This window comes from Eucalyptus grandis, chromosome 5 (assembly GCF_016545825.1).
Source record: "Eucalyptus grandis isolate ANBG69807.140 chromosome 5, ASM1654582v1, whole genome shotgun sequence".
Taxonomy (NCBI): Eukaryota; Viridiplantae; Streptophyta; class Magnoliopsida; order Myrtales; family Myrtaceae; genus Eucalyptus; species Eucalyptus grandis.
Genome location: NC_052616.1, coordinates 39720427 through 39744086, shown reverse-complemented (window position 1 = coordinate 39744086; position 23660 = coordinate 39720427). Strand labels below are relative to the sequence as shown.

At 35.8% G+C, this 23660-nt stretch overlaps 1 protein-coding gene across 1 annotated transcript; it reads left to right on the top strand.

The window, feature by feature from the left end:
- The first annotated feature begins 5588 nt into the window (after nt 1-5588).
- LOC104445062 (probable LRR receptor-like serine/threonine-protein kinase RFK1) lies at nt 5589-14110 on the top strand. Its single transcript, XM_010058865.3, is given in 25 exon segments — nt 5589-5770; nt 7182-7356; nt 8101-8172; nt 8295-8363; nt 8440-8511; nt 8847-8918; nt 9010-9081; nt 9160-9231; nt 9341-9412; nt 9523-9594; nt 9689-9760; nt 9860-9928; nt 10174-10239; nt 10330-10392; nt 10489-10536; nt 10863-10906; nt 11122-11246; nt 11248-11511; nt 11606-11801; nt 12001-12147; nt 12497-12615; nt 12704-12914; nt 13015-13252; nt 13386-13536; nt 13677-14110. Coding segments are annotated over 25 exon segments (2997 nt in total). The 5' UTR covers nt 5589-5673; the 3' UTR covers nt 14016-14110.
- The last annotated feature ends 9550 nt before the right edge of the window (nt 14111-23660 follow it).

Below are 23660 nucleotides of genomic sequence, written 5' to 3'. Positions count from 1 at the left end.
CGTATGCCACGCAAGGGTCAACCCAAGCACTGCACATCGCGGTCGAGAAAATGAGAGCTGATATTATGAAAAATCTCAAATTTATACATTTGTAATAAATTTAATTTAAATTAATATTTTAACCATAAAAAATCTCAAATTAGTATTTTTGTGACAAATTTATAATCTGTTAATTTCCGTTAAATTTAACCATCAAATTGCTGAATTTGATAACACGTGACAATTTGACGGATATATTAATTTGGTGTTTTACCTTCTCTTTATCATGGGTATACCGGTTTTTGGTTTTTTATAATATTAATCCAATTTAATGAAAACTAATGGAGGTTAAGTTTGTTACAAATGTATCAATTTTGTATTTTTTATAGTCAAAAAATTAATCTATGGAAAATTTATTTCAAGTATATCGGTTTAGGGTTTTTCATTGTATTAACCCAGATAATTACCAAGTTAATCATAAATCAGATGATAATCTAGTCTTAAACTTTCCAATTTCATCATTGTAGATCTAAACCTCTATCGAATATTCCAAGATGGTTCTCTCAGCCAATTGCCCTAGTAAATTAATGATGTAGCATCCAATTATCGCTAGCGGTTTTATGTGGCATACTGACAAAAGCAACTCTACTCGAAAGAACATCCTACATGGATCACTGCCTTAGCTATTTCCAGTTGAAATTAGCCAAATTTCATTGGAATTTCGCACAAAAATTTAGGACCACATCTATAAAATTAAAAGTTTATAATTAAATTGGTATTCTCTACAATAAATTTATGATCCAATTGGAATTTTCATACTTTATGCTAGGAGGAAGTTAGTATGAGATTTCGCTTGCTTACCCTATTACTCTCGGTGTCTGTCAATATCTAAAAGCAGTACAAGTAAGTTTGGTTGAATCTAATTTGGTTGTCCATATCGAAATCTACAAGTATGACCGAATGTCTCTTGGTGCATCCTTGCAATTTATCCTATTCTTTATTTCAATGACAATTCACCGACTCCAGTGAATTTCACGGGAAAAATAAAAGAAAGTTCAGAGGTTTTGACGGATGACTTCCTTATAAATTTGAAAAACCAAGATTTCATCCACCGAATTCGCATTAGAATAATTAAGAGTTAAAGAAAAAAATAAAAAAAAAAATGATATATGCGCCGTGTCCGTACTATTCCCATATTCTTATCCGGGAGACTTTTCAAGTGAAGTCATGTGGTTTAGGTGGCATGTCGGAAGCTTACTTTGTACGACGTACGACATCTATACGCCAAAAATAAAGTTGACATTTATCTATATATTTCAAAAGGAAAATGAAAATTATTGTGTAGTCAAGTCAAGTGTAGTTGTTGTCGGTATTCATTTGTCGGCAAGGTAAAGTGAATCTATTTGTCACTAAAATTATTTCTTCATCATTAATTTTACTTATTCACGATAAATTATGAAATATTTAGTAAGTAAATTCCAGTATAAAAAACCGTCCGTAGTGGACTTAATTTGTTCATGGGTGAGTTTCATTTGTTCTTCGTAAACATTTTCATTCAAATAGATATTGCTTTCATATTCCTTAATAAACAATTGTATTTATCAATATATTTTTATAAAAAAAATTAAAAAGTGAAGAGAACGACACAACCATAGACTATTTTTGGGGTGTTTGGTTTCAGCTATTTCGTCTTAAATAAAAGTCAAAATGCACGTTCTACAAAATTTTGATAAAAAACAGAGCAAAAAAATATAATATTGAAGTGCATCTGCCTTAGCTGTTTTAAAGCAATAATTATTTTTTCTTTATCTTCATGTCATTTGTTCAATTTTTGAAATGTCATAAAAAAAAAATGTGAGTTCACGTGTCTATATTTGTATACGAGAATAATAGAAAGGTAACATATTGTGCAAATCCAATATAAAAAAAAAAGGGAAGAAGCAAAAACTAAAAAGTTAAAAGTTGGGAGGATTCAATCATTTTCGTTTGTCTAATTCCTTTACCTTATCTAGATGTAGATGAACAGTTAAAAAAAACTTGCAAGACGCTCCTGCTGGATTTGTGACTCGATGCATGTAACTTCTAGCAAAGACTCTAGGGAACTCCTTTCAAAATTAAGAAGACTTCAGTAATTTTAGGTTTTTATTTTTGTATAGCTAATCAACTCATTTTTTGACTTTTCTCTGATGTGTGAATGAATCATAATTTGATTTGATTGATTAGTTTCTATGAGTATCACATTAATGAGAGGAGTTATCGTTAGAAAATCTTATGCTTTACCAAGAAACACAAATCATCATTTCGTTCATCGGATTCATCTGGACGATAAGACTCAACATCACTATTCTCTGAACATATTTCAACCACACATTTTTTTCTAATTGTTCATCTTCCAAAGAAAAGACAAGACTCAATGCAACCTTTTTCAAAAGAGATGCCCGTCTTCATTTTGACAGCGTGGCCCACGTATTAAAAAGAGTATAACATCAGGCTGACTATAACGGTTCATCCACCGCATGGATTTTAACCTCGTGATTAAGGTCACTTTGACCTCGCGTCATGCAAGGAAAATCCAGTTACGCCCGCGAGGGCGACAGCAGGAGAGAAACGTCCACATCCTTTCCTCCGTTTGCCCAATGGTTCTGCTCTTCTCGGAATATTCAATTCTTTTCAAACAGGACAAAACCAGTCAGAAATGTCACGGGTTGGCAGTTCCTTGACGGCGAAACAGCCCGTGTGCCGCTTGACGAATGAAATTCACCTTGTCAGCTTTTGTTTTATAGTTGTTCTGGAAAACAATAGGGCGAATAGTTTCTTTATACGAGATCGTACCACGCTTAACTTAACTCAAACGTCTAGTCCAACGAATGACTCAGCAAATCTTTTTAGCCTTAACAACTAATTTCCGCTTGCCCTGACTTTATCAGGAAAGCGGCATCAATTTTTAACTAGTTTATACACGGGAGGCCAATGCTGCCTTCAGAACTCCTAAATAATGTAATCCTTTTATCCTATAACTTATAATACCAACCGTTATGATCCCACTCTCACGGATCAATTATATTCATCCATTCTGCATCCTTACTCTTCACTTAATAATCCTAAGCACCACTCACAAATTCATGGATTGTGACATTTTTTCCCACTCAATTCCGCAACACCCTAGTTGTGGCCTATTTTGTTGTTTCCTTGCGTCTCTTAACCATTGATGCGCCAATTTTGGGATCATACATCGAATGGTCATGCTTAGCCAACAAAATATGTTTTGTTTTATTAGTGGCCTCTTTTGATCTCAACTATTTGGGTCCCTTTTTTATCACTTGTGCTTTCCTTGCTAAGTGTGACATTTTTTGCCAAATGCATCTTTAAGTATCTTGACCCTAGTAAATCAAATAGAGGTTTTTTCCTTGTTGAAAACATGGAGTAGACTTCTTCTTTAGATTCCCCAATTATCCCTATTCAGCAAGGAACCGGATCTTTTCCCAAGCCCCCATTACCACCCTAAAAGCTAGTTGAGAGCCACGCTTTGTTTGATCATCTTTTGCCCTGATGATTTACTCTCTTCCCTTGTATGATCGGGTAGACCATAGATTTTCTCTAATTCAACCCACATACTAAAGGGATCTTGCTTTGATACCAATTCTTTCTTGGCTACGAAATAACCTGTGCGTGCCTAGTGAGTGGAATTTACCTAGCCAGCCTTCATTGTATAGTTGTTCTAGAGAACAATACGATGAATAGTTTATTTATATGAGGTTCTATCATGCCCAGCTTAGTTTGGGCATCTAGTCTATTGAGGGATTCGGCATATCTCTTTAGGATCAACAATTAACTTTGGCCTACCTTGACCTCTTCAAAAGAGCGGCATCAACTCCCGATCAATTTGTGCATGAGAGGCCAACCTTACCTTAGAGCTCCAAACACCAACCGTCCCAATATCCCTTCTACATTTGTTCACTTGATAATCCCAAGCACCACTCACAAATGTCACAAGTACAGGAGAATTTACGGAGCGTGACACATGCTTAAAATTATAAAAACTGAAATATGAATAAAGATAATCCCATCCCCTCCTCATTGGCCGCCAACTTTTCAAACTGTTTCCGAGCGCCAGCATTTCCAACCCTTTTCTTTCTTTTTCCAATCTAGGAACTGGAATGGAAGGTTTCGCTTGTTTTGTTGATTACTACGTTAAGTATGGAGCACATCATTTGCTGGTTTTTTTTTTTGGCCATTTGCTCGAGCTCCAAGCTATGAAGCATGGACACGAAGTGTCTAACACGTGTCGAGGTCAACACATGTCGGATTTTCAACATGTGATCAACTTTTTTCGACATGTTTTGACATGCATGTCCAAGAGTGAGGATCATTGAAGAAGTTGATGGAGAGCAGAGGCGAGGCTATGACAGTGAGGGAGGGCAAGAGTATAGACCGAGGCAATTCAGAAGGCTGCGATTGTGACGCTGCGATGGATGGCCGACAGTGAGGTTGCAGCTGCGAAGGAGGAAGGGCCGGAGGTGAAGCGGCTAGCGAGGCGACCGAGAGAGAGTTGAGAGGATCGTGTGGCAAGGGAGAGGAAGAGGCCGCAGTTAGGGAGGGTTTTAGTAATAAGAGAGGGAGGGTGGTGGGGGACAATGGTGGGGACAACGGAAAGAAACCAAGGGTGGAGAGGAGGGTGGATGGGGGTGTCGTGGGAAAAATTAGGGAAATAACAGGTGCTTTTGGGGTGGGAAAAGAAACCGAGGGGCGGGGGAGCCACTGGGGTGGGGTGATTGACAGAACTAGGGAAGATTACAACGATCTCCTGACGTTGATCGGATGAGGATTCATGGGACTCGCATGTGATCGCATGGTGAAGAGAAGAGATGTCCCATCAAATTCAAAGTAAAGGCCAAAATCGTTGGGAAAGGAGAAGGGAGGGGGAGCAGGGGAGGAAACTGAAGGGGAAAGGTTGCCAAGGGGGTGATTGTCAATAATTGATTGACAAATGCTTTGATTTTTTTTTTTTTTTTTGGGGGGAGAGGGAGGGGAGAATTTTGGGGTGGCGTGGGGGACATAGGGTGAGAGAAATGAGGGAGAGAAATGACTTTTGGGGACTATTTAGAGGGAAAAATAAGAGAAAATAATTTAGGCTTTGAGAGGGAAAAATAAGAGGAAAATAATTTTTGGATGATAAAGTTATTTTTGTTAAAAAATAAATAAATAAGCTAAAAAATGATTTCGAAAATAAAAATATTGAATATTAGATAATGATAAATTTTGCTCATTATAGAAGATAATGTATTTATTTAAATAAGTTGATTATATTCTTTTGTTGGTTATTAGTTTCATCCTTAATTTTTGTTAAAATTAAAAATATGTTTCCAAATATGAGTACACATTAACTATGAATATGTCTTTTAAATTTCTTATGAATAGATTTATTAATTTATTAATGTAAATTAATTATAAGCTCTTTTATTATTTATTTATGAGTTTGAATTAAATTAATTAAAAATAAAAAAGTATTTAATATATAACGTATCTCGTGTCAGAATTCTCTATTTTTTATAAATAACGTGTCGCGTGTCGTGTCGTGTGCCCGTGTCAATTGCCGTGTCGGTGCTAGTTAGTCTCCAAGACTCATCCTCCAGACCTCCAAGCTCGGAAGTTTTCTTTGCCATTAGTTCCTGGGGGGGGCCGAGGTTCTTGATCATGGCGGGCAAGAACTCGTTCGTTTTCTTGATTTTCATGGGGTTGAGCTGCTTCAGGTTGGTGTGGCTGGCCGAGTCAAGGCTGCCCCAAGCGGAAGGTACGAGTTAATCTTTTTTCGCGGTGAATGGTGTAAGTACGTGTTTGGATGGTAAGAAATTGTGGGGAAGTTGCAAGCTTTTGCTCTCTTGAAGCCTGGGTTTCGGTTGGTTCACGTTCCTGAGAGTAGGTGGGGTTAGCTTGTTGCGCTCTGTTTCCCCATTCTGTATATTATTTCTATTTAATGACAGTGTTGGAGCTGACCGGGAGATGGGGAAAATTAGAATAAGATTCATATGAGAATCTCTCTACCCAATGCTTGCGATTCCTTTCTGGACTTTAATGGGAGTAATTTGGTATTCTGATTGGTAAGTAGAGATGGGAGTTTCACTTTCTGTAGCCAGGAAGAAGGGAAGGTAAGAGTTACTTTCTATTTTATAATATTCGATCAGATAATGGGACTCTTATGTTAAAAAACTCCAATTTAGATAAGACAATTTTAGTTTATCCTTTAGTGGATTTGCCTGATGCCTATATCAGGTATATTATTGAATGCCACATGCTTTATGGATGGATAAATTCTCTTTTGGGCTCATGGAACTGGTACAAGCAATGGAAATTTGTTGGCTGACCTATTCAGAAACAGTTTTTGGGTGGCTTTTCTTGCTGGTCCGTATAGCGATCTTGAGTGTCCTTGAGAATGTTATGACAACTCTAAAATAGATGTCCGCTGTGGTAAAGTGAATAACCCTTGTCGTTGCTGTTATCCTGGTCACCTCTTCTACACAATTGTTTACTTTGGACATGCTCCAACAGGATTCTCCAGTCTTGGTTTTTAGGCCTAGCTGAGGCTGATTCTATAGCCCTGGATAAACTTTTGTGTCGAACCCACCATAATGAGCAACATTGTGGCTATCTTGGTAAATTGACTTTGTAGAGCTGGAGAGAGATGGCCTTGGCAAATATATAGAAAAGCAGTTCTTTTGATAGATGGTGTTGTAGAAAACACCATGCCTGCAGTTTTACTTGCCTTGCAAACACTGTATTATTAAAGTCGAGATCATACACCTCCATTTTTCTGATAATGATGCATCAGATGCACCTTTACCTCTTCCATCTGAAGCCACAATAATACAGAAGAGTAATAGGTTGTCTCCGTGGTTGAATCATCTGACAGAAGAGAGTGATACTGACCTTCTTCTCTAAATAGATACTTGACATTTACAGCAGGGCTTTGGTCTGAACTTCTTGACTATGGTAACTCATTTTGTGTTTCTATTTTTTTTCTCATGTTCTTTTTCATAATCACAAAAGCGAGAGAAAATGGATATAGTAAGTATCTACCAGAGCATTAACTTTCTTTGGCAAAGCAACTACATCCTTCATTACTAGTCATTTTCCTCTCATTGCTAATCATAACTTATACCTTTCACTTTCTCTAATGGTGCTTCTTTTCTATTCATGTAATTTAGTTGATGCTCTCCACGAGATCATGAGCGCAATGGGGTTGACATTCTGGGATTTTGATGGTGACAATTGTGAAATACGAAGGGTTGGGTTAGGACTACAGCTGCCAGCAGAAGCTGAGAGTAGCATTGGTTGTGATTGCAACATTGGGAACGATACCTTCTGTCATGTCGTAAGGATGTATGAGTCCCTCATTGAATCACTGAAGCTTCTTTCGTTGATTACCATCTCAACGCTACTCCGCCATCCTGCATTGCTTCATACTTACTCCTGTTTTTTGCCCCAATCTTTGTGAATTTTAATGAAGTCATACATTATATCATTTACTTGTGTTTTCATAATATAATGGTTGTGTAATATAATTGATGCAGTTCATTGGTAAAATAAGATCGCTTTTCCGCCCTTAGACAAACACATTTTAGTTTTTTTCTCATCAAAATGTCTCTTGCAATTACTTGAACTGTACTTGATATTGAGATGTTTCTGAAAGCAGCAACGTAAAGTTTTCAAGTGTCTTGACATTGTTGTTCTCGAAAGGGTGAAATCACCCTCATAAGTCCAATTAAGAGAAGATATAACTGCTGTTCAAAATTTGATAGCTTTCACCATTTTCCCCAGACATTTGCTTTAACAAACCACAAAACACAATGTCTTCCTATATGTATGTCCAGAAAAGAAAAAGAGTTGTTAAAGTGCAAAATATGGTGGCATCGGTGAAGAAGAGGGATATATAACTGTTTATCTTTGTGATTATTTATGCTGTTTCCTGAAGATGTACATCGGTCTCTTCAATATATTTATGACCCAAGCAATCTTATCCGCAATTTTCAAGGCTGATTCATGGTGTTACACTATAACTTTCCAAATACATGATGAAGCCATCTCTTGCGCTTAACATCAATCTGCTTATTCTGTGCATCACAGAGTGCTGAAGTTTTATAGTCTACCTGGAATCCTCCCCCCTGAGCTTGCCAAGCTCCCTTACCTTGGAGAGATGTAAGGATAAGTTTCCACTTCCTTCATCTATTACGCTATTTTGCTACTTTGTGTCCAATTATAATTTGGGGTAAATAGCAATTTTTTTGTGAATAATATGCTGGTGAACTCTTGCATTGCAGTGATTTTGCTTACAACTACCTCAGTGGTGAAATTCCTGACGAGTTGGGTTCCATGCAGTTGACATCAATGTAACCAATAATCCTCGATTTCCCCACATCATATGTTTTCCTCTGATTGACTATTAACAGAAAAATGGTCGTGCAGCTCTCTTCTTGTGAATCGCTTATCAGGAGCAATACCGAAATCATTGACAAACATTACCTCTCTAATATATCTGTAAGTTTCATGCTAAATCTAATTATTCCTGTGGTGCATGTCTATCCTGAGCAATTGCTGCATTTTGAAACCATCAGAGATGCAAGTTCCGTGGGAGCTATCTTTTGCAGTTTGTTTTTTCCTTTCTCAACCAATTGATTGCCACTTCCTTTTATGTAGAAGTATATCTAGAACATTTATATAAAATTTCTTTCTCATGACTGTCGGAAAAACTCTACTTGTTGAATTTCAGAAAAATGGCTAAAATGCCTTCGGTTTCAGATGATTTAGTTGGAGTCTATTACAGAAGATTATATTTTGTTAATTCAATAAAAATTATAGAGTTTCTTAATCAGGAATCTTGAAGCCAATCAGTTCTCTGGTCCTGTTCCTCATGAGCTTGGGAGTTTAATCAACTTACAGACTTTGTAAGAATCCCTAATACTCCTAAGCTTAGGGCAATATTTCTTCCAGCTTTATACTTTTTTTACTTATTGTTGTGCCGTGATATGGTCATAGGATTTTGTCCTCCAATCATCTAACAGGAAACGTGCCAGCTACATTTGCCGCATTAGAAAATCTGACAGAATTGTAAGACAGTGATGTGCTTATTTCCTTCGTAACTATTGCGATTTGAATGCCTATAACACTTCATATTTCATAATGCAGTCGAATAAATGACAACAATTTCAACGGCAAAATACCTAGTTTTATCCAAAACTGGAAGCAGCTGAATATACTGTAAGATCACGGTTTAAATACATCTTGTTTTCGTTAAGTTTGATGATAAACGTGTTTTTTCTTTTTATCTACATACTGAGTATTTCCATATACACTTCAACTCTTGAAGAGAAATGCATGCTAGTGGACTTGAAGGACCCATTCCATCACTGATTTCTGCTTTGAATAAAGTAGAGGAGCTGTGAGTAATGAGCTTTCTCACAATTAATTATTTACTGTTTATAAGTTAGGATGCAAGTCATATATTTGTTTAATTCACAGTTAAATAACTGTGATTAAATACATTGGCAGGAGGATTAGTGACATTGATGGTCCTCTCCAGCTATTTCCTGCACTGGACAACATGACAGGCCTAGTGAAATTGTTAGTGTCAGTTCCTCAATACAGAGTTTGGATTCTCGTAGGATGTGCCATGCTTGGTGTTTGAGTTATTAAACTTTGCAGAATATTGTTACAGAATACTGAGAAGCTGCAACATAGCTGGGCAAATTCCTGCATACATGTGGAAATTGCCGAATCTAGAATTGTTGTAAGTAAATCTTGTTAAGTTTTGACTTGAGAAGTTTCAATAGTCTTCTTACAGCTGAAGCAAGGTAAGCAAGCTTACCTTATGTCTTCATGGTCCTAGGGATCTCAGTTTTAACAAATTGACCGGGCAACTTCCGGCTACAATCAATTTAAAGCACCTAAGATTCATGTAAGTTCATCATCTGCATGCTCATGAATGCATGTGTGCATGCAAGTCTTCTTGAATTGCTGTCTCTTACTTATGTGAGTGCAAAGCTAAAAAAAAAAAAAAGAATTACTGATAAAATCTGCTTGTGGCCTGTACCATGTGACATAATGCATTCAGATGACTTAATGCCTTTCTTAATTGAATGTCGTTTTGATGGTTTCTTTCTTTGCCTCTTGTATAAATTATGTCACGTGATTTTTGCTTAGATTTCTTACCGAAAATTTATTAACGGGAAGTGTTCCAGACTCAATCTTGAAGAAAGGAACCAGTATGTATGTTTCTTGTTCTTATCAAGTTGATTGCCCTCACCATCCTCTTGATTCTTACCATCTTGAAGTTAGTTTTCCCCATCCTGTGTGCAGCGATCTTTCATACAACAATTTTGCATGGCAAGGTCCTCACCAACCTGCTTGTCGAGAAAGCATGTGAGCCCACCAGTACCTGTGCTATATTTCTCTTGAGATATCTTTTGTAAGATATTCATGGAAAATCTGATTTTGTTACTCTCCCATTTTCTTCAGGAACCTGAACTTGAATTTGTTTAGAAGCTCCTCAGCAGAAAATAACTCGTAAGATTCCTTTCATCATGCCCAATATAGGTCTTCATTCTTTTTTCTATTTTTTGGTGGATTCAGGAAAAAGCTTGAATGCTTCAGTTGAAAGCACAGTTTTGTTGCCAAAGTGATCATCTTTCATATGATGGCTCTTCATTCACAAACATTTTTTCACAGAAGTCTCAGATCTGTAATTATCCAAAGGGTTCAAATATATTGATTGCCAAATGGCCATATGACCGCATACCCAGTTTTTTTTGTTCTCACTGAGTTTTCTTGTGAAATGAAAGGTTTGGGTATGGTCACTGGTCGGGGCTAATTTGTTTATACATCTGTTGCAGAGGCAGAGGTGTTCCTTGCTTGGAGAACTTTCAATGTCCACATTGTAAGTGTTTGCTTGCTGAATCATTGCTCAGCATCCTTCAAAAGCTATGAAATTTTCAAAGTATGGTTAAACTGGTGCATATTTTATATTCTTGTCCATTTTGAGCATCCACTGTTTGGTCTTGTCCACTGCATGGTGCTGTAGTTACGTTTTCTGTTATTTTTCTCTCTGTTGAGTTCAGAAGTTTTCTGAATCATATGAAAATTTTCTATCAGACTCGAGTTGTTTACAAGTTAATTGTGGTGGAAAAGATGCAACTATCGAGGAATCTAAGCAGAAGATCATCTATCAAGGAGATCAAGATGTAGAAGGCGGTGCTGCAAAATTCTATTTGAATTCATGATAAGTTCTGGGGATTCAGTAGCACAGGGGACTTCTTGGATGATAATGATGCACAAAATCTGCGCTATAATGTGGATCTACTTCCCTCAAACCTCACTGTCTTGGATTCAACAGCACGAATAGCCGCGATTTCACTGACTTATTTTCATTATTGCTTGGAGAATGGGATGTACACCGTGAAACTCAGATTTGCAGAGATACAGTTCACTAATGACAAAACATATAAGAGCCTCGGGAGGCGGGTATTTGATATTTATGTTCAGGTACTTAAGTTTTCATTGGAACACCTGGATTTCACGTTGCATATTGTTTCAATTCTCTGGCACATTAAATCTTAGTTAAATGACTTTGGCACAGGGGGAGTTGATTCTGAAGGACTATGATATTGAGGTTGCAGCAGGTGGTGCTCAGAAGCCAAGAGAAGAAGTCTATAATGTCAACGTGACAAATAATATGCTAGAGATTCGTCTAATTTTTGCTGGAAAAGGGACAGCGAGGATTCCCATGAGCGGAGTTTATGGTCCGCTGATTTCTTCCATTTCTGTAGTTTCAGGTGAGGCTGAAAATTTTCCCTATTTTATATAGCCAGATGGTTTCCATAGTCTGATGCTGAGCTGCATAAAGTATGAGGCCATTGATAAGTATAATACATTGGTTCTTCAGCCTCTGATAAGATAGTTATGGTTCTTAGCATTATCCAGCTGTGGAATCGATCATTTTCATCATTAGTTCGTCTTGTTTCTGTTGGGCAGATGTCAAAGGGTGTTCAAGAGGTGGAAAACAAAAGACTGCTTATGTCATAGTTGGAGTTGGAGCTGGAGCATTTTGCATCGTTCTCTTATCACTCTGTATACTTAAGTGGAAAGGCTATTTCCGAGGAAGAACCAAGAGAAGACAAGGTGCAGTTTCTATGAATTTTGTTAAATATGACTGAATGTTCTCTCTCTTCAATCTGACTTGCTTGAGAACATCACAATCTGGTGCTTCACCACCCGTCATTTTTTAACTGAATGAAAAAAAACACAGCTACTCTAGTCTACTGTGCGAGTCGCCAATGGCTTACTTGGGCTTGCACAAATTTGACATTCAATTTGTTGCTCCACAGCTTTAGCCATCACTAATGAAACACTTGTACCTAACTACAGAGTATATATTTGTCTCTACTTTATCAGTGATCTAATTCTCTCTTTTGGGTTTACTTTCTTGAGTTTTCTGGTTTCATTTTCCGTCTATTCTCTGCTTATATAGGCATGGATGGACTAGATCTGCAGACGGGGACATTTTCCTTAAAACAAATTAAAGCTGCAACAAATGACTTCGATTCTGCAAACAAAATTGGGGAAGGTGGTTTTGGTGCTGTCTACAAGGTGCGTGCTGTTATGTGTCTTGTCCCGTTCCATATATCTTCGTGTAACCTTCTTATAAACGAATTCTAGTAATTGGGTTTGCATGCAGGGTCAATTAAATGATGGCACTGCAATGGCAGTTAAGCAACTTTCATCGAAATCGCGACAAGGAAATCGAGAATTCCTGAACGAGATAGGAATGATATCATGCTTACAACATCCAAATCTTGTAAAGCTCCATGGGTGCTGTATTGAAAGAGATCAACTATTGCTGGTTTACGAGTATATGGAGAACAATAGTCTTGCTCGTGCCTTGTTCGGTCAGTTCTACTTATACAAGCTATGATTTAAGCACCATACAAAATAGGACCTTGACAGACGTGGAAATAACGAGCAACTATGGCTTCTTGGGTTTTACAGGTCCGGATGATCATCAACTTCAGCTAGACTGGTCCACGAGACATAAGATCTGCACTGGGATTGCTAAGGGTCTCGCCTTTCTACATGAAGAGTCTAGACTTAAGATTGTCCACAGAGATATTAAAGCTACTAATGTGCTGCTTGATCGAGATTTAAACCCGAAGATATCAGACTTTGGACTGGCCAGGCTTCATGAAGAAGAGAAGACTCACATTAGCACCAAAATTGCCGGAACCATGTATGTTATCTTCTCCCTATCAAATTCCATGTCCAAAATTTCTTGACAATGCCTTGAATTCAGATTGTGGCTTTCTGGTGATGCTATAATTTCTTAAGATTGTCGATTTAACAGATCGTGATCTTGTTTGCAGAGGATATATGGCTCCAGAATATGCATTGTGGGGTTACCTCACATATAAAGCCGATGTGTACAGCTTCGGGGTCGTGGCCTTGGAGATAGTTAGTGGGAAAAGCAATAACAGTAGCCCGCCGAGCGACGACTTTTTTTGTCTCTTGGAATGGGTATTTTTCCTAGTCGCTGACTCGACTTACCGCACGGACATACTATATTAACGATCAGGCTGGGTTCTCCATTCTTGCAGCACAATAATTTTTCAATAGCTCTATGACGAAGTACTGATTTATGTTGAATTACGCTGCAGGGGTGTCACTTGCAACAAACTGGGAACTTGATGCGACTTGTCGACGAGAAGTTAAAGGCTGAAGTCAATGAAGAAGAAGCGAAAATCGTGGTAAAAGTCGCTCTTTTGTGCACAAATGCCTCTCCATCTTTAAGGCCCACGATGTCCGAGGTGGTGAACATGCTCGAGGGAAAAATGGCCATACCGGACGTGATCCTGGAGTCGAGCACCTGCTGCGAAGATCTGAGGTTCAAAGCCATGAGGGACCTCCGCAAGCACGGGCAACAGAAAGTTATACCAAATGCCATGCACAGAATCCCACGACCATCAACACGTTGCCGTCTTCGTCAAGTACCTTGAGTCAAGATTTGTTTGAAGTAAATCAAGATTCCACACTCCTCCCGCAAAATGCATGAACATTAGTTGCCACGGCATACCAAACTTATGCTTATCTCAAATTATAATAATATATTAGGGAAATTTTTTATATTAAAAAGATGACAAAATTAATAAATCTAAAATGTTTGACTGGCTGAGTAATAGACCATAGCTTAGAACTCCAATTGAGATTATGATAAACATCCATCATGCCATTAGTTCTCAAAGTTAGAGAGAAACATCTTTTTCCACAAACTCGATGTGGATCTTTTTCAAACTCGCTCTCGATTAAACCCATCGATGCAAGCTACACTCAAGGTGGTGATGGAAAAATTGAAAGCTTGCGCCGAATCCGAAATTTTTCATGGGGCAACATAAGATTTCAAGAGGGTTGTTGTACCCAGAGGAGAAAAGCGGTCTGAAAGGAGCGACATATCCTACCAGAACGTTTTTTCCTCCTTAATGTTGGCTGCTAGCTTCTGGTTGCTCAAGTCTAGATCGGCAATATTTCATTAATCTTTGGTGAGACCGGTTCTTGAAGCAAGAATTCTATTCGAAGAAGTTTACTTATGGAAACCAAGATTTCTTTAGTGGGCGTTTCGGAATCAATTTGGGATTTTACCTTTGTCACTCAACGGCACCCAGACCACACACCCTTAAGTTATATCAAATGCCATATTCAGAATTTGGAAGTGGAGGAGTATTTAAGGAGATCGACCATCAGCAAGTAAGAAACGTTGCCATCTTCGTCACTTTAGTACTTGTCCTTGAGTCAAGATTTAATCTGAAGTAAATCAAGATTCCACACTCCTCCCGCAAAATGCATGAACATATTAGTTACCGCGGCATACCAAACTTATGCTTATCTCAAACTAGAAAATCGGAATCCCATTGCCTTGACTGAAGAAAAGGTTCCTCGACTAGAGTGACTTTGATCGGTGGAAGCAGAAAAACTCGCCGGGGCCTAGCAGCAAGGAAATCTGGGATGTGCAAAAGTTATACAAATTAGGAAGGAAGCATTGGTGCTTGAGTAGGCGACCCATTTCTTAGTTTGTTACTTCTCTTCGGCGTTTTGGGCGAAAAGTCGATCGAAGTTATCGATACAGATGTGCCCAAGTTATTTGTACAGTGTACTGAATTACCTGTTTCTTTCAACTTGATGGGAAGAAATGAAGAGATTTGCTGTCAGGTTCATCACCTGTTCACCTGGATAAAATGACTGGAAAGAAAAAGTGAAAGCACTTGTGCCCTCACACGATGGCTTAAACCAGTAGGGATGATCAGGTATGCTGATATGCTGATACTTTGGGCTCTCTATTGGATTCCCATTCCTCACCCTGAATATTAGATCAGTCATGTTTTAATTGGACTTCTGCCTTACGGGGGTTGCGCGGTCCCTGGCCAAATCTTGCCGTGGCGATCCGTCGCCTCTGTCCCAGTTTACTTAGATCTACAGCTAGTGTAAAAAAAGCTTTTATATATTCATCATTAAATGGATGATATGTGGATAATTTTTGTTAAGCAAATATTTCTGAATATATATGTCACTTATCCAACGGTGAATGTGTAAAGAGTATTTTATATTGGTGGTGAGCATTATAGTAACTTTTTTTCAAAATTTCCCTATTTCCTGAATTCTTTATTACTTTTTTAATTTTTTTTCAAAAACCGTTTGGATGCTATGCAACTTAGGGCGCGTTTGATAACCATATTGTTTTTTGGAATAATTTTTGCTCAGAAATGATTTTATTTATTTATTTATTCTATTCCCAAGAACAAGTTATGAGTTTTTAAAGACGCTCAATAACTACTCAAATTTTTTTCTTGGAATAGAAATACATTTGGTAGAATTCTTATATTTTTTTTGTTTATTTTAATTTTTAATATATTCTTCTTATTTTTCTCTGTTTTTTTTTTCTTTTTTTTTCTCTTCTTTTTCCTCCTTTGTGGTCAGTTGCTGGCCACGGCCGTGGCTAGCGACGGCTTGGCTAGGTTTGAAAAGCTCACTGAAGCCTCGCTAGGCCAAGGCAAGCTTCGACGAGCTCACTTGGCTATCGCAAGGCTCGGTCTCGTAGATCTAGATGAGGCTTGGGCCGACGAGTCTCGTTGTGGCTCGGTGTTGCCGGGGGCTGACGGCGCTTCAGTGAGGTCACTAGCCATGGCCGAGGTCGGCAATTGGCCAAAAGGAGAAGAGAAAAGAAGAAAAATTAGACTTGATTCTAAGAATTATTCTAGGGAAGAAGAAGAAAAAGAATTATACTTGGTTCTAAGAGTTATTTTGGGGAAGAAGAAGGAGGAGGAGAGAAAAGAAGAAGAAGAAGAAGAATTAGACTTGATTCTAAGAATTATTCTGGGGAAGGAGGAGGAGGAGGAGGAGAGGAGAGAAGAAAAAGTAGACTTGATTCTAAGAATTATTCTGGGGAAGAAGAAGAACAATTAGACTTGACTCTTAGAATTATTCTGGGGAAGGAGGAGGAGGAGGAGCGGAAGAAGAAGAAGAAGAAGAAGAAGAATTAGACTTGATTCTAAGAATTATTCTGGGGAAGGAGGAGGAGGAGGAGAAGGAGGAGGAGGAGGAGAGAAAAGAAGAAGAAGAAGAAGAAGAAGAGAAAAGAAGAAAAATTAGATTTGATTCTAAGAATTATTCTAGGGAAGAAGGAGGAGGAGGAGGAGAGGAGGAGAGGAGAGAAGAAAAAGTAGACTTGATTCTAAGAATTATTCTGGGGAAGAAGAAGAAGAAGAAGAGAAAAGAAGAAAAATTAGACTTGATTCTAAGAATTATTTTGGGGAAGAAGGAGGAGGAGGAGAAGAGAAAAGAAGAAAATTAGACTTGATTCTAAGAATTGTTCTGGGGAAGAAGAAGAAGAAGAAGAGAAAAGGAGGAGAAGAAGAAGAAGAAGAAAAAAAAAAGAAAAATTAGACTTGATTCTACGAATTATTCTGTGGAAGAAGGAGGAGGAGGAGGAGGAGGAGGAGAGAAAAGAAGAAAATTAGACTTGATTCTAAGAATTATTTTGATAAAGAAGAAGAAGAAGAAGAAGAAAGAGGAAGAGGAGGAAGAGAAGAGAAAAGAAGAAAATTAGACTTGATTCTACGAATTATTCTGAAGAAGAAGAAGAAGAAGAAGAAGAAGAAGAGAAAAGAAGAAAAATTAGATTTGATTTTAAGAATTATTCTAGGGAAGATGAAGAAGGAGGAGGAGGAGGAGAAGAGAAAAGAAAAATTAAATATGATTCTAAGAATTATTTTGGGGAAGAAGAAGAAGAATTAGACTTGATTCCAAGAATTATTCTAGGGAAGAAGAAAAATTAGACTTGATTCTAATGAGGAGGAAGAAGAAGAAGAAGAAGAAGAAGAAGAAGGGAAAAGAAGAAAATTAGACTTAATTCTAAGAATTATTTTGGGGAACAAGAAATAACTTTTTTTTTTTTTTTAATTTCTTGATTTTGCTTCAAATTTATTAAATCAATTTCCAGAAAAAAAAATAGATTTTTGTTCCTAAGAGCAAAAAAATTTATCAAACAAATTTATGATTTTTTTTTTTTTTCGTTTTGCAAACAAAAGAATAGAATCAATTATTTTCAGGAATGTTATCAAACATGGCCTCAAATGTCGTGTTAGTGTTATTTCCTTTTTTAAAGAAAGACTCACTCAAACATACCCAAAAAAAAAGCTCTAGGAACCCAATTGCTCAAAAGTAAGTCGAGTCACCTGATTGAATAATTTGAAATGGTTTAGGGACCTCCGGTGTCTTAATCCCAAAATTTTATCACTAAAAGAATCTGAAATTTCCTAACAATTGCTAAAATTTACTGGCGCAAAATGCCTATCCATTCGTAGGCTTACAATATACTCTTCAAAATAATCTTGCTAGGTAAAGATACATTTATGCGGAGCATCATAGAGAGAGAATCAAGATGAGGACTCAAAGAATTTTAGGGGGAGTGGTGTTTGATCATTTTAACCCTCTCCTTGACGCCAAAGTCTCTTGAAACTCTTTTCTTGTCGAAAGGATTCGCCTCCTATGGTACTTCCCTAAGTCATGAAAAGAAGACTTGACGACTATTGTCGCCAATCTCTTATTGTAAAACCAAGCCAATCGAACATGGTAAACTTTAACGAGAAAATAAATTCTAACAAAAAACATGTGATTCTAAAGATATTATCTACATCTATAAGGAGATCTGATAGAAAGATTTCGCTATAAACAAGTGTCACAACAGAGACTACAATACATTTGAGCGCTCATATTTCATAAACTCATCTCACTCAATAAACTAACATATTAGCACTTAGGTTTTGTTTATTTTGCAAAAAAATACGACATTTCTAGAAAATATTTTATAGAAAGTCATTTTTCAAGAATGACAATATTGTCTTCTTCTTTTCCTTTTCTTTTTTCTTTTTATTTACTGAAACCTAAAAATGAACATGAAAACATATTCCATCGTTTGATAAGAAAATTCTGATTTTTCTAACTAATTATACACTATTTGGACACTACTGACTTGTGCATGGATAGTCGAAAACCGGGTATAGGCACTAAGGTCACAGTCTGGCCTTGATGGACCTTAACCTAGGCATCAAGGATACATGCGCGGGCACAAGCATGGGCACTAATTCCAGGTTCACAAAAGTTTAGCTCGAGAACCCAATGCCTGTGTTTGGCTCCTTAGCGTGCTAACTCAAGTCAACAATGATTTAGCCCGAGGACTGATGCTCATGCCTAGATCCCTAGACAAATTTATCATTCGTTAGTCACCGTTAAATTTTACTATCAAATTACTAAGTTGGATAGCACGTGACAATTGGCGGATGTATCAATTTAGTGTTTTATCTTTCATTTATCACATGTATATTGGTTTGTGATTTTTTTGTCATATTAATCCAATTTAGTAGAAACTAACAAAGGTTAAGTTTATTGCAAACATACTAATTATAGTCAAAAAATTAATTTTGGATAAATTTATCTAAGGTATACTAGTTTTGGGTTTTTCATTATATTAACCCAAATAATTCCCAAATAGTCATAAACCAAATGATAATCTAGTCATAAAGGGCGCGCGTGACAAAATTTATATTTCTCGATTTCTCTGTTTCTCTGTTCCCCGGAACAGGTTTGGAACAGAAATCCGTTTGGTAACGTAATTTGATTTCTCTATTTCTAAAACAGATTTCTATTCCAGAAATAGAGAAATTGAAGAAATCAGAAACTGAAATTTTTAACTTCTTAGTTTCTGAAATAGAAATCAGAAACTGAAATCAAACCATATAAAAGAACCTTGTGCCTTTTTGCTAACTTAATTCACTCATAATCACAACTTTACAAATTATTGCTAAATTTATTTTTCTTATTTTGCTCATGTTTTTTTCTTTTGCATTTTTTTTTTTTTGCATTTTTTTTATAACTTCCTCTTTAGGATGAAAGACAATTGAATGGGTCCCCAATTTTTAAAAATGACCAAAGTTCTTAAATACTTACTTAAAAACAATGGGGCTCTTTCCTTCTAGAAAAGGCACGCGCATGGCCAATTGAAGAAAAAGTTCTTACGTAATAGATGAATAAAAACGTGCCTAGAAATTTAACCTTATTTTTTTACGGATTCAAAATTCTTGCAAAATCAAAATAATTAGATTGTTACACAATCTTGAATTTTAATTCGAAGGCAAGAGATTCAAGAGAATCTCTCTCTTTGCTATGCAAGGGCCATTAAAGGTTCATTGAGCAACGATAAAGAAATTGGGGATGAGCAACTAAACTGATTCAATTCGAGAATCAAAATAAACTAACCTTCCCCCGATTGATTCCTAACCATAAACATTACTTTAAGGTAGAATTCTCATATATTTCTTTACACCATTAGTTTTATTTTGTTGATAATCTTATATAATACTAGTTTTTTATTAAATGACAAGGCTGTATACGCACCATTGATGGCACCCATATTCATGCTTACGCAGAACTTATCTGAACCTACGCATGATGAGCTTGCAAACGATATATTGATTGAGGAGAGAAACTAAATAAATACCCTTAGGAAAAAAAATTGCTAATAAAATGGCAAGGGATAATAATATACCGGAAATTCCATGAAATTGTATTTTCAACTTTTGTAATGTATTAGTATTATTTCGACTATTATTTTGTATTTGAGGATTTCCTATGTTGTTATCTAATCAATTTCTATTCCTAGAAATAGAAATTTTGTTCTATTATCAAACGGATTTCTGTTTCAAAAATAGAAATTTTAAGTCATTATCAAACGGGTTTTTCGTCGTAAACTTGTCAAAGGGGAATAGAAATTAAGAAATTGATTTCTGGCCAGAAATCAATTTCTGTTTCAGAAATTTTGTCATGCGCAGCCAAACTTTCCAATTTTGTCATAATATATTTAACCTCCATGCAAATATTCCAAGATAGCATGCCACAAGAAATTAGTGAGGTAGTATCTAGTTATCGCCAGCCGTCTTATGTGGCATACTGACATGGGCAACTCTACTCAAAAGAACATCCTACATGGATCGCCGCCTTAGCTAATTTCGGCTGAATTGGCCAGTAATGATTTCATTGGAATTTCTTATAAAAATTTATGACTACATATATTAAATTGAAAGTTTATAACTAAATTGATTTTTTGTATAAAAAATTTATGATCAAATTGGAATTTTCATACTTTATGCTAGGAGGAAGTTAGTATGAGATTTTGCTTGCTTACCCATTGCTCCTGATGCCTGTCAGTATCTAAAAGCATTTTAAGTATGTCCGGCAGAATGTCTCCCGGTGTATCCCTGCAATTTCTCCTATTCTTTATTTCAATGACAATTCACCGATTCTAATGAATTTCTCGGGAAAATAAAAGAAAATTCAAAAGTTTTGACGTACAACTTCCCTATAAATTCAACAAGAGTTCACCTACCGAATTCGCATTAGGATAATTAAGAGTAAACGAATAAAAATTAAAAAAGATATCTGCACTGTGTCCGTACTATTACCATATTCATATCTAGGAGACTTTTCAAGTGAAGTCGTGCGCGTCAGCTAGCATGTCAAAAGCTTGCTTGAACCTTGTACAACATCGTATTCGCCAAAAATGAGGTTGACATTTATCAATATATTTCAAAAGGAAAATGAAAATTCGTGTGTAGTAAAGTGTAGTTGTTGTCGATGTTCATTTGTCGGTAAAGTGAATCTATTTTTCAGTAAAATTATTTCTTCATCGTAAATCTTTCATATTCACAATAAATTATGTGATATTAGTAAGTAAATACCAATAGTAAAAAGGGTCAATAATGGACTTAATTTGTTTGTGGTAAATCTTATTTACTCTTTGTAAACATTTTCATCAAAAGAGATATCGCTATTTTTCATTTGTCGATGTTCATTTGTCGGTAAAGTGAATCTATTTTTCAGTAAAATTATTTCTTCATCGTAAATCTTTCATATTCACAATAAATTATGTGATATTAGTAAGTAAATACCAATGGTAAAAAAGGGTCAATAATGGACTTAATTTGTTTGTGGTAAATCTTATTTACTCTTTGTAAACATTTTCATCAAAAGAGATATCGCTATTTTTCATTTGTCGATGTTCATTTGTCGGTAAAGTGAATCTATTTTTCAGTAAAATTATTTCTTCATCGTAAATCTTTCATATTCACAATAAATTATGTGATATTAGTAAGTAAATACCAATAGTAAAAAGGGTCAATAATGGACTTAATTTGTTTGTGGTAAATCTTATTTACTCTTTGTAAACATTTTCATCAAAAGAGATATCGCTATTTTTCATTTGTCGATGTTCATTTGTCGGTAAAGTGAATCTATTTTTCAGTAAAATTATTTCTTCATCGTAAATCTTTCATATTCACAATAAATTATGTGATATTAGTAAGTAAATACCAATGGTAAAAAGGGTCAATAATGGACTTAATTTGTTTGTGGTAAATCTTATTTACTCTTTGTAAACATTTTCATCAAAAGAGATATCGCTATTTTTCATTTGTCGATGTTCATTTGTCGGTAAAGTGAATCTATTTTTCAGTAAAATTATTTCTTCATCGTAAATCTTTCATATTCACAATAAATTATGTGATATTAGTAAGTAAATACCAATAGTAAAAAGGGTCAATAATGGACTTAATTTGTTTGTGGTAAATCTTATTTACTCTTTGTAAACATTTTCATCAAAAGAGATATCGCTATTTTTCATTTGTCGATGTTCATTTGTCGGTAAAGTGAATCTATTTTTCAGTAAAATTATTTCTTCATCGTAAATCTTTCATATTCACAATAAATTATGTGATATTAGTAAGTAAATACCAATAGTAAAAAAGGGTCAATAATGGACTTAATTTGTTTGTGGTAAATCTTATTTACTCTTTGTAAACATTTTCATCAAAAGAGATATCGCTATTTTTCATTTGTCGATGTTCATTTGTCGGTAAAGTGAATCTATTTTTCAGTAAAATTATTTCTTCATCGTAAATCTTTCATATTCACAATAAATTATGTGATATTAGTAAGTAAATACCAATAGTAAAAAGGGTCAATAATGGACTTAATTTGTTTGTGGTAAATCTTATTTACTCTTTGTAAACATTTTCATCAAAAGAGATATCGCTATTTTTCATTTGTCGATGTTCATTTGTCGGTAAAGTGAATCTATTTTTCAGTAAAATTATTTCTTCATCGTAAATCTTTCATATTCACAATAAATTATGTGATATTAGTAAGTAAATACCAATAGTAAAAAAGGGTCAATAATGGACTTAATTTGTTTGTGGTAAATCTTATTTACTCTTTGTAAACATTTTCATCAAAATAGATATTGCTTTCATATCCTTAATAAACAATTGTATTTATCAATATATTTTTTATAAAAAAATTAAAAAGTGAAAAGAAAGAAGCAAAAACTAAAAAGTTGAAAGTTGAGGGGATTCAGTCATTTTCTCTCGTCCAATTCTTTCGCCATATCTCCACCTAGATGAACAATTGAAAAAACTTGTAGAGACGCTCCTCTTGGATTTGTGACTTGATGTAGGTAGCTTCTAGCGGACACTCTAAGAAACTCCTTTAAGAAGTAAGACAGTTTTAGTAGCATGTCCATGGAAGCGATTGTTTCTTTTGATGACCAATTTGTATTTATTGAAACTATTGATGTTTGATTTATTGTTCAGTGAGATCATAGAAGATTGAAAATGATGGAGTTTATTCAGGGTAAGATTGGGAAAAAAAAGACATCCTCTTTGGGATTTTAGGTCTTTGTTTTTGTTTAGCTGATCAACTCATTTTTTGTCTTTTCTTTGATGCCTTAATAAATCATTATTTGGTTTAATTGATTAGTTTCTATGAATATCACATAAATGAGAGGTGCTATATTCTTATGCTTTACCAAGAAGCACAAACCATTATCTCATTCATCGGATTTATCTAGACGATAGAAGTCAACATCACTATTCTTCGAGAGTATTTCAACCACACATTTTTTTTCCTAACGATTGATCTTTCAGAGAAAAGACAAGACTCAGATGCCGCCTTTTTCAAAAGAGATGGCCGTCTTCATTTTGACAGCATGGCTCACATGTCAAAGAGAACATAACATCAGATTGATTGTAACGGTTCTTCCT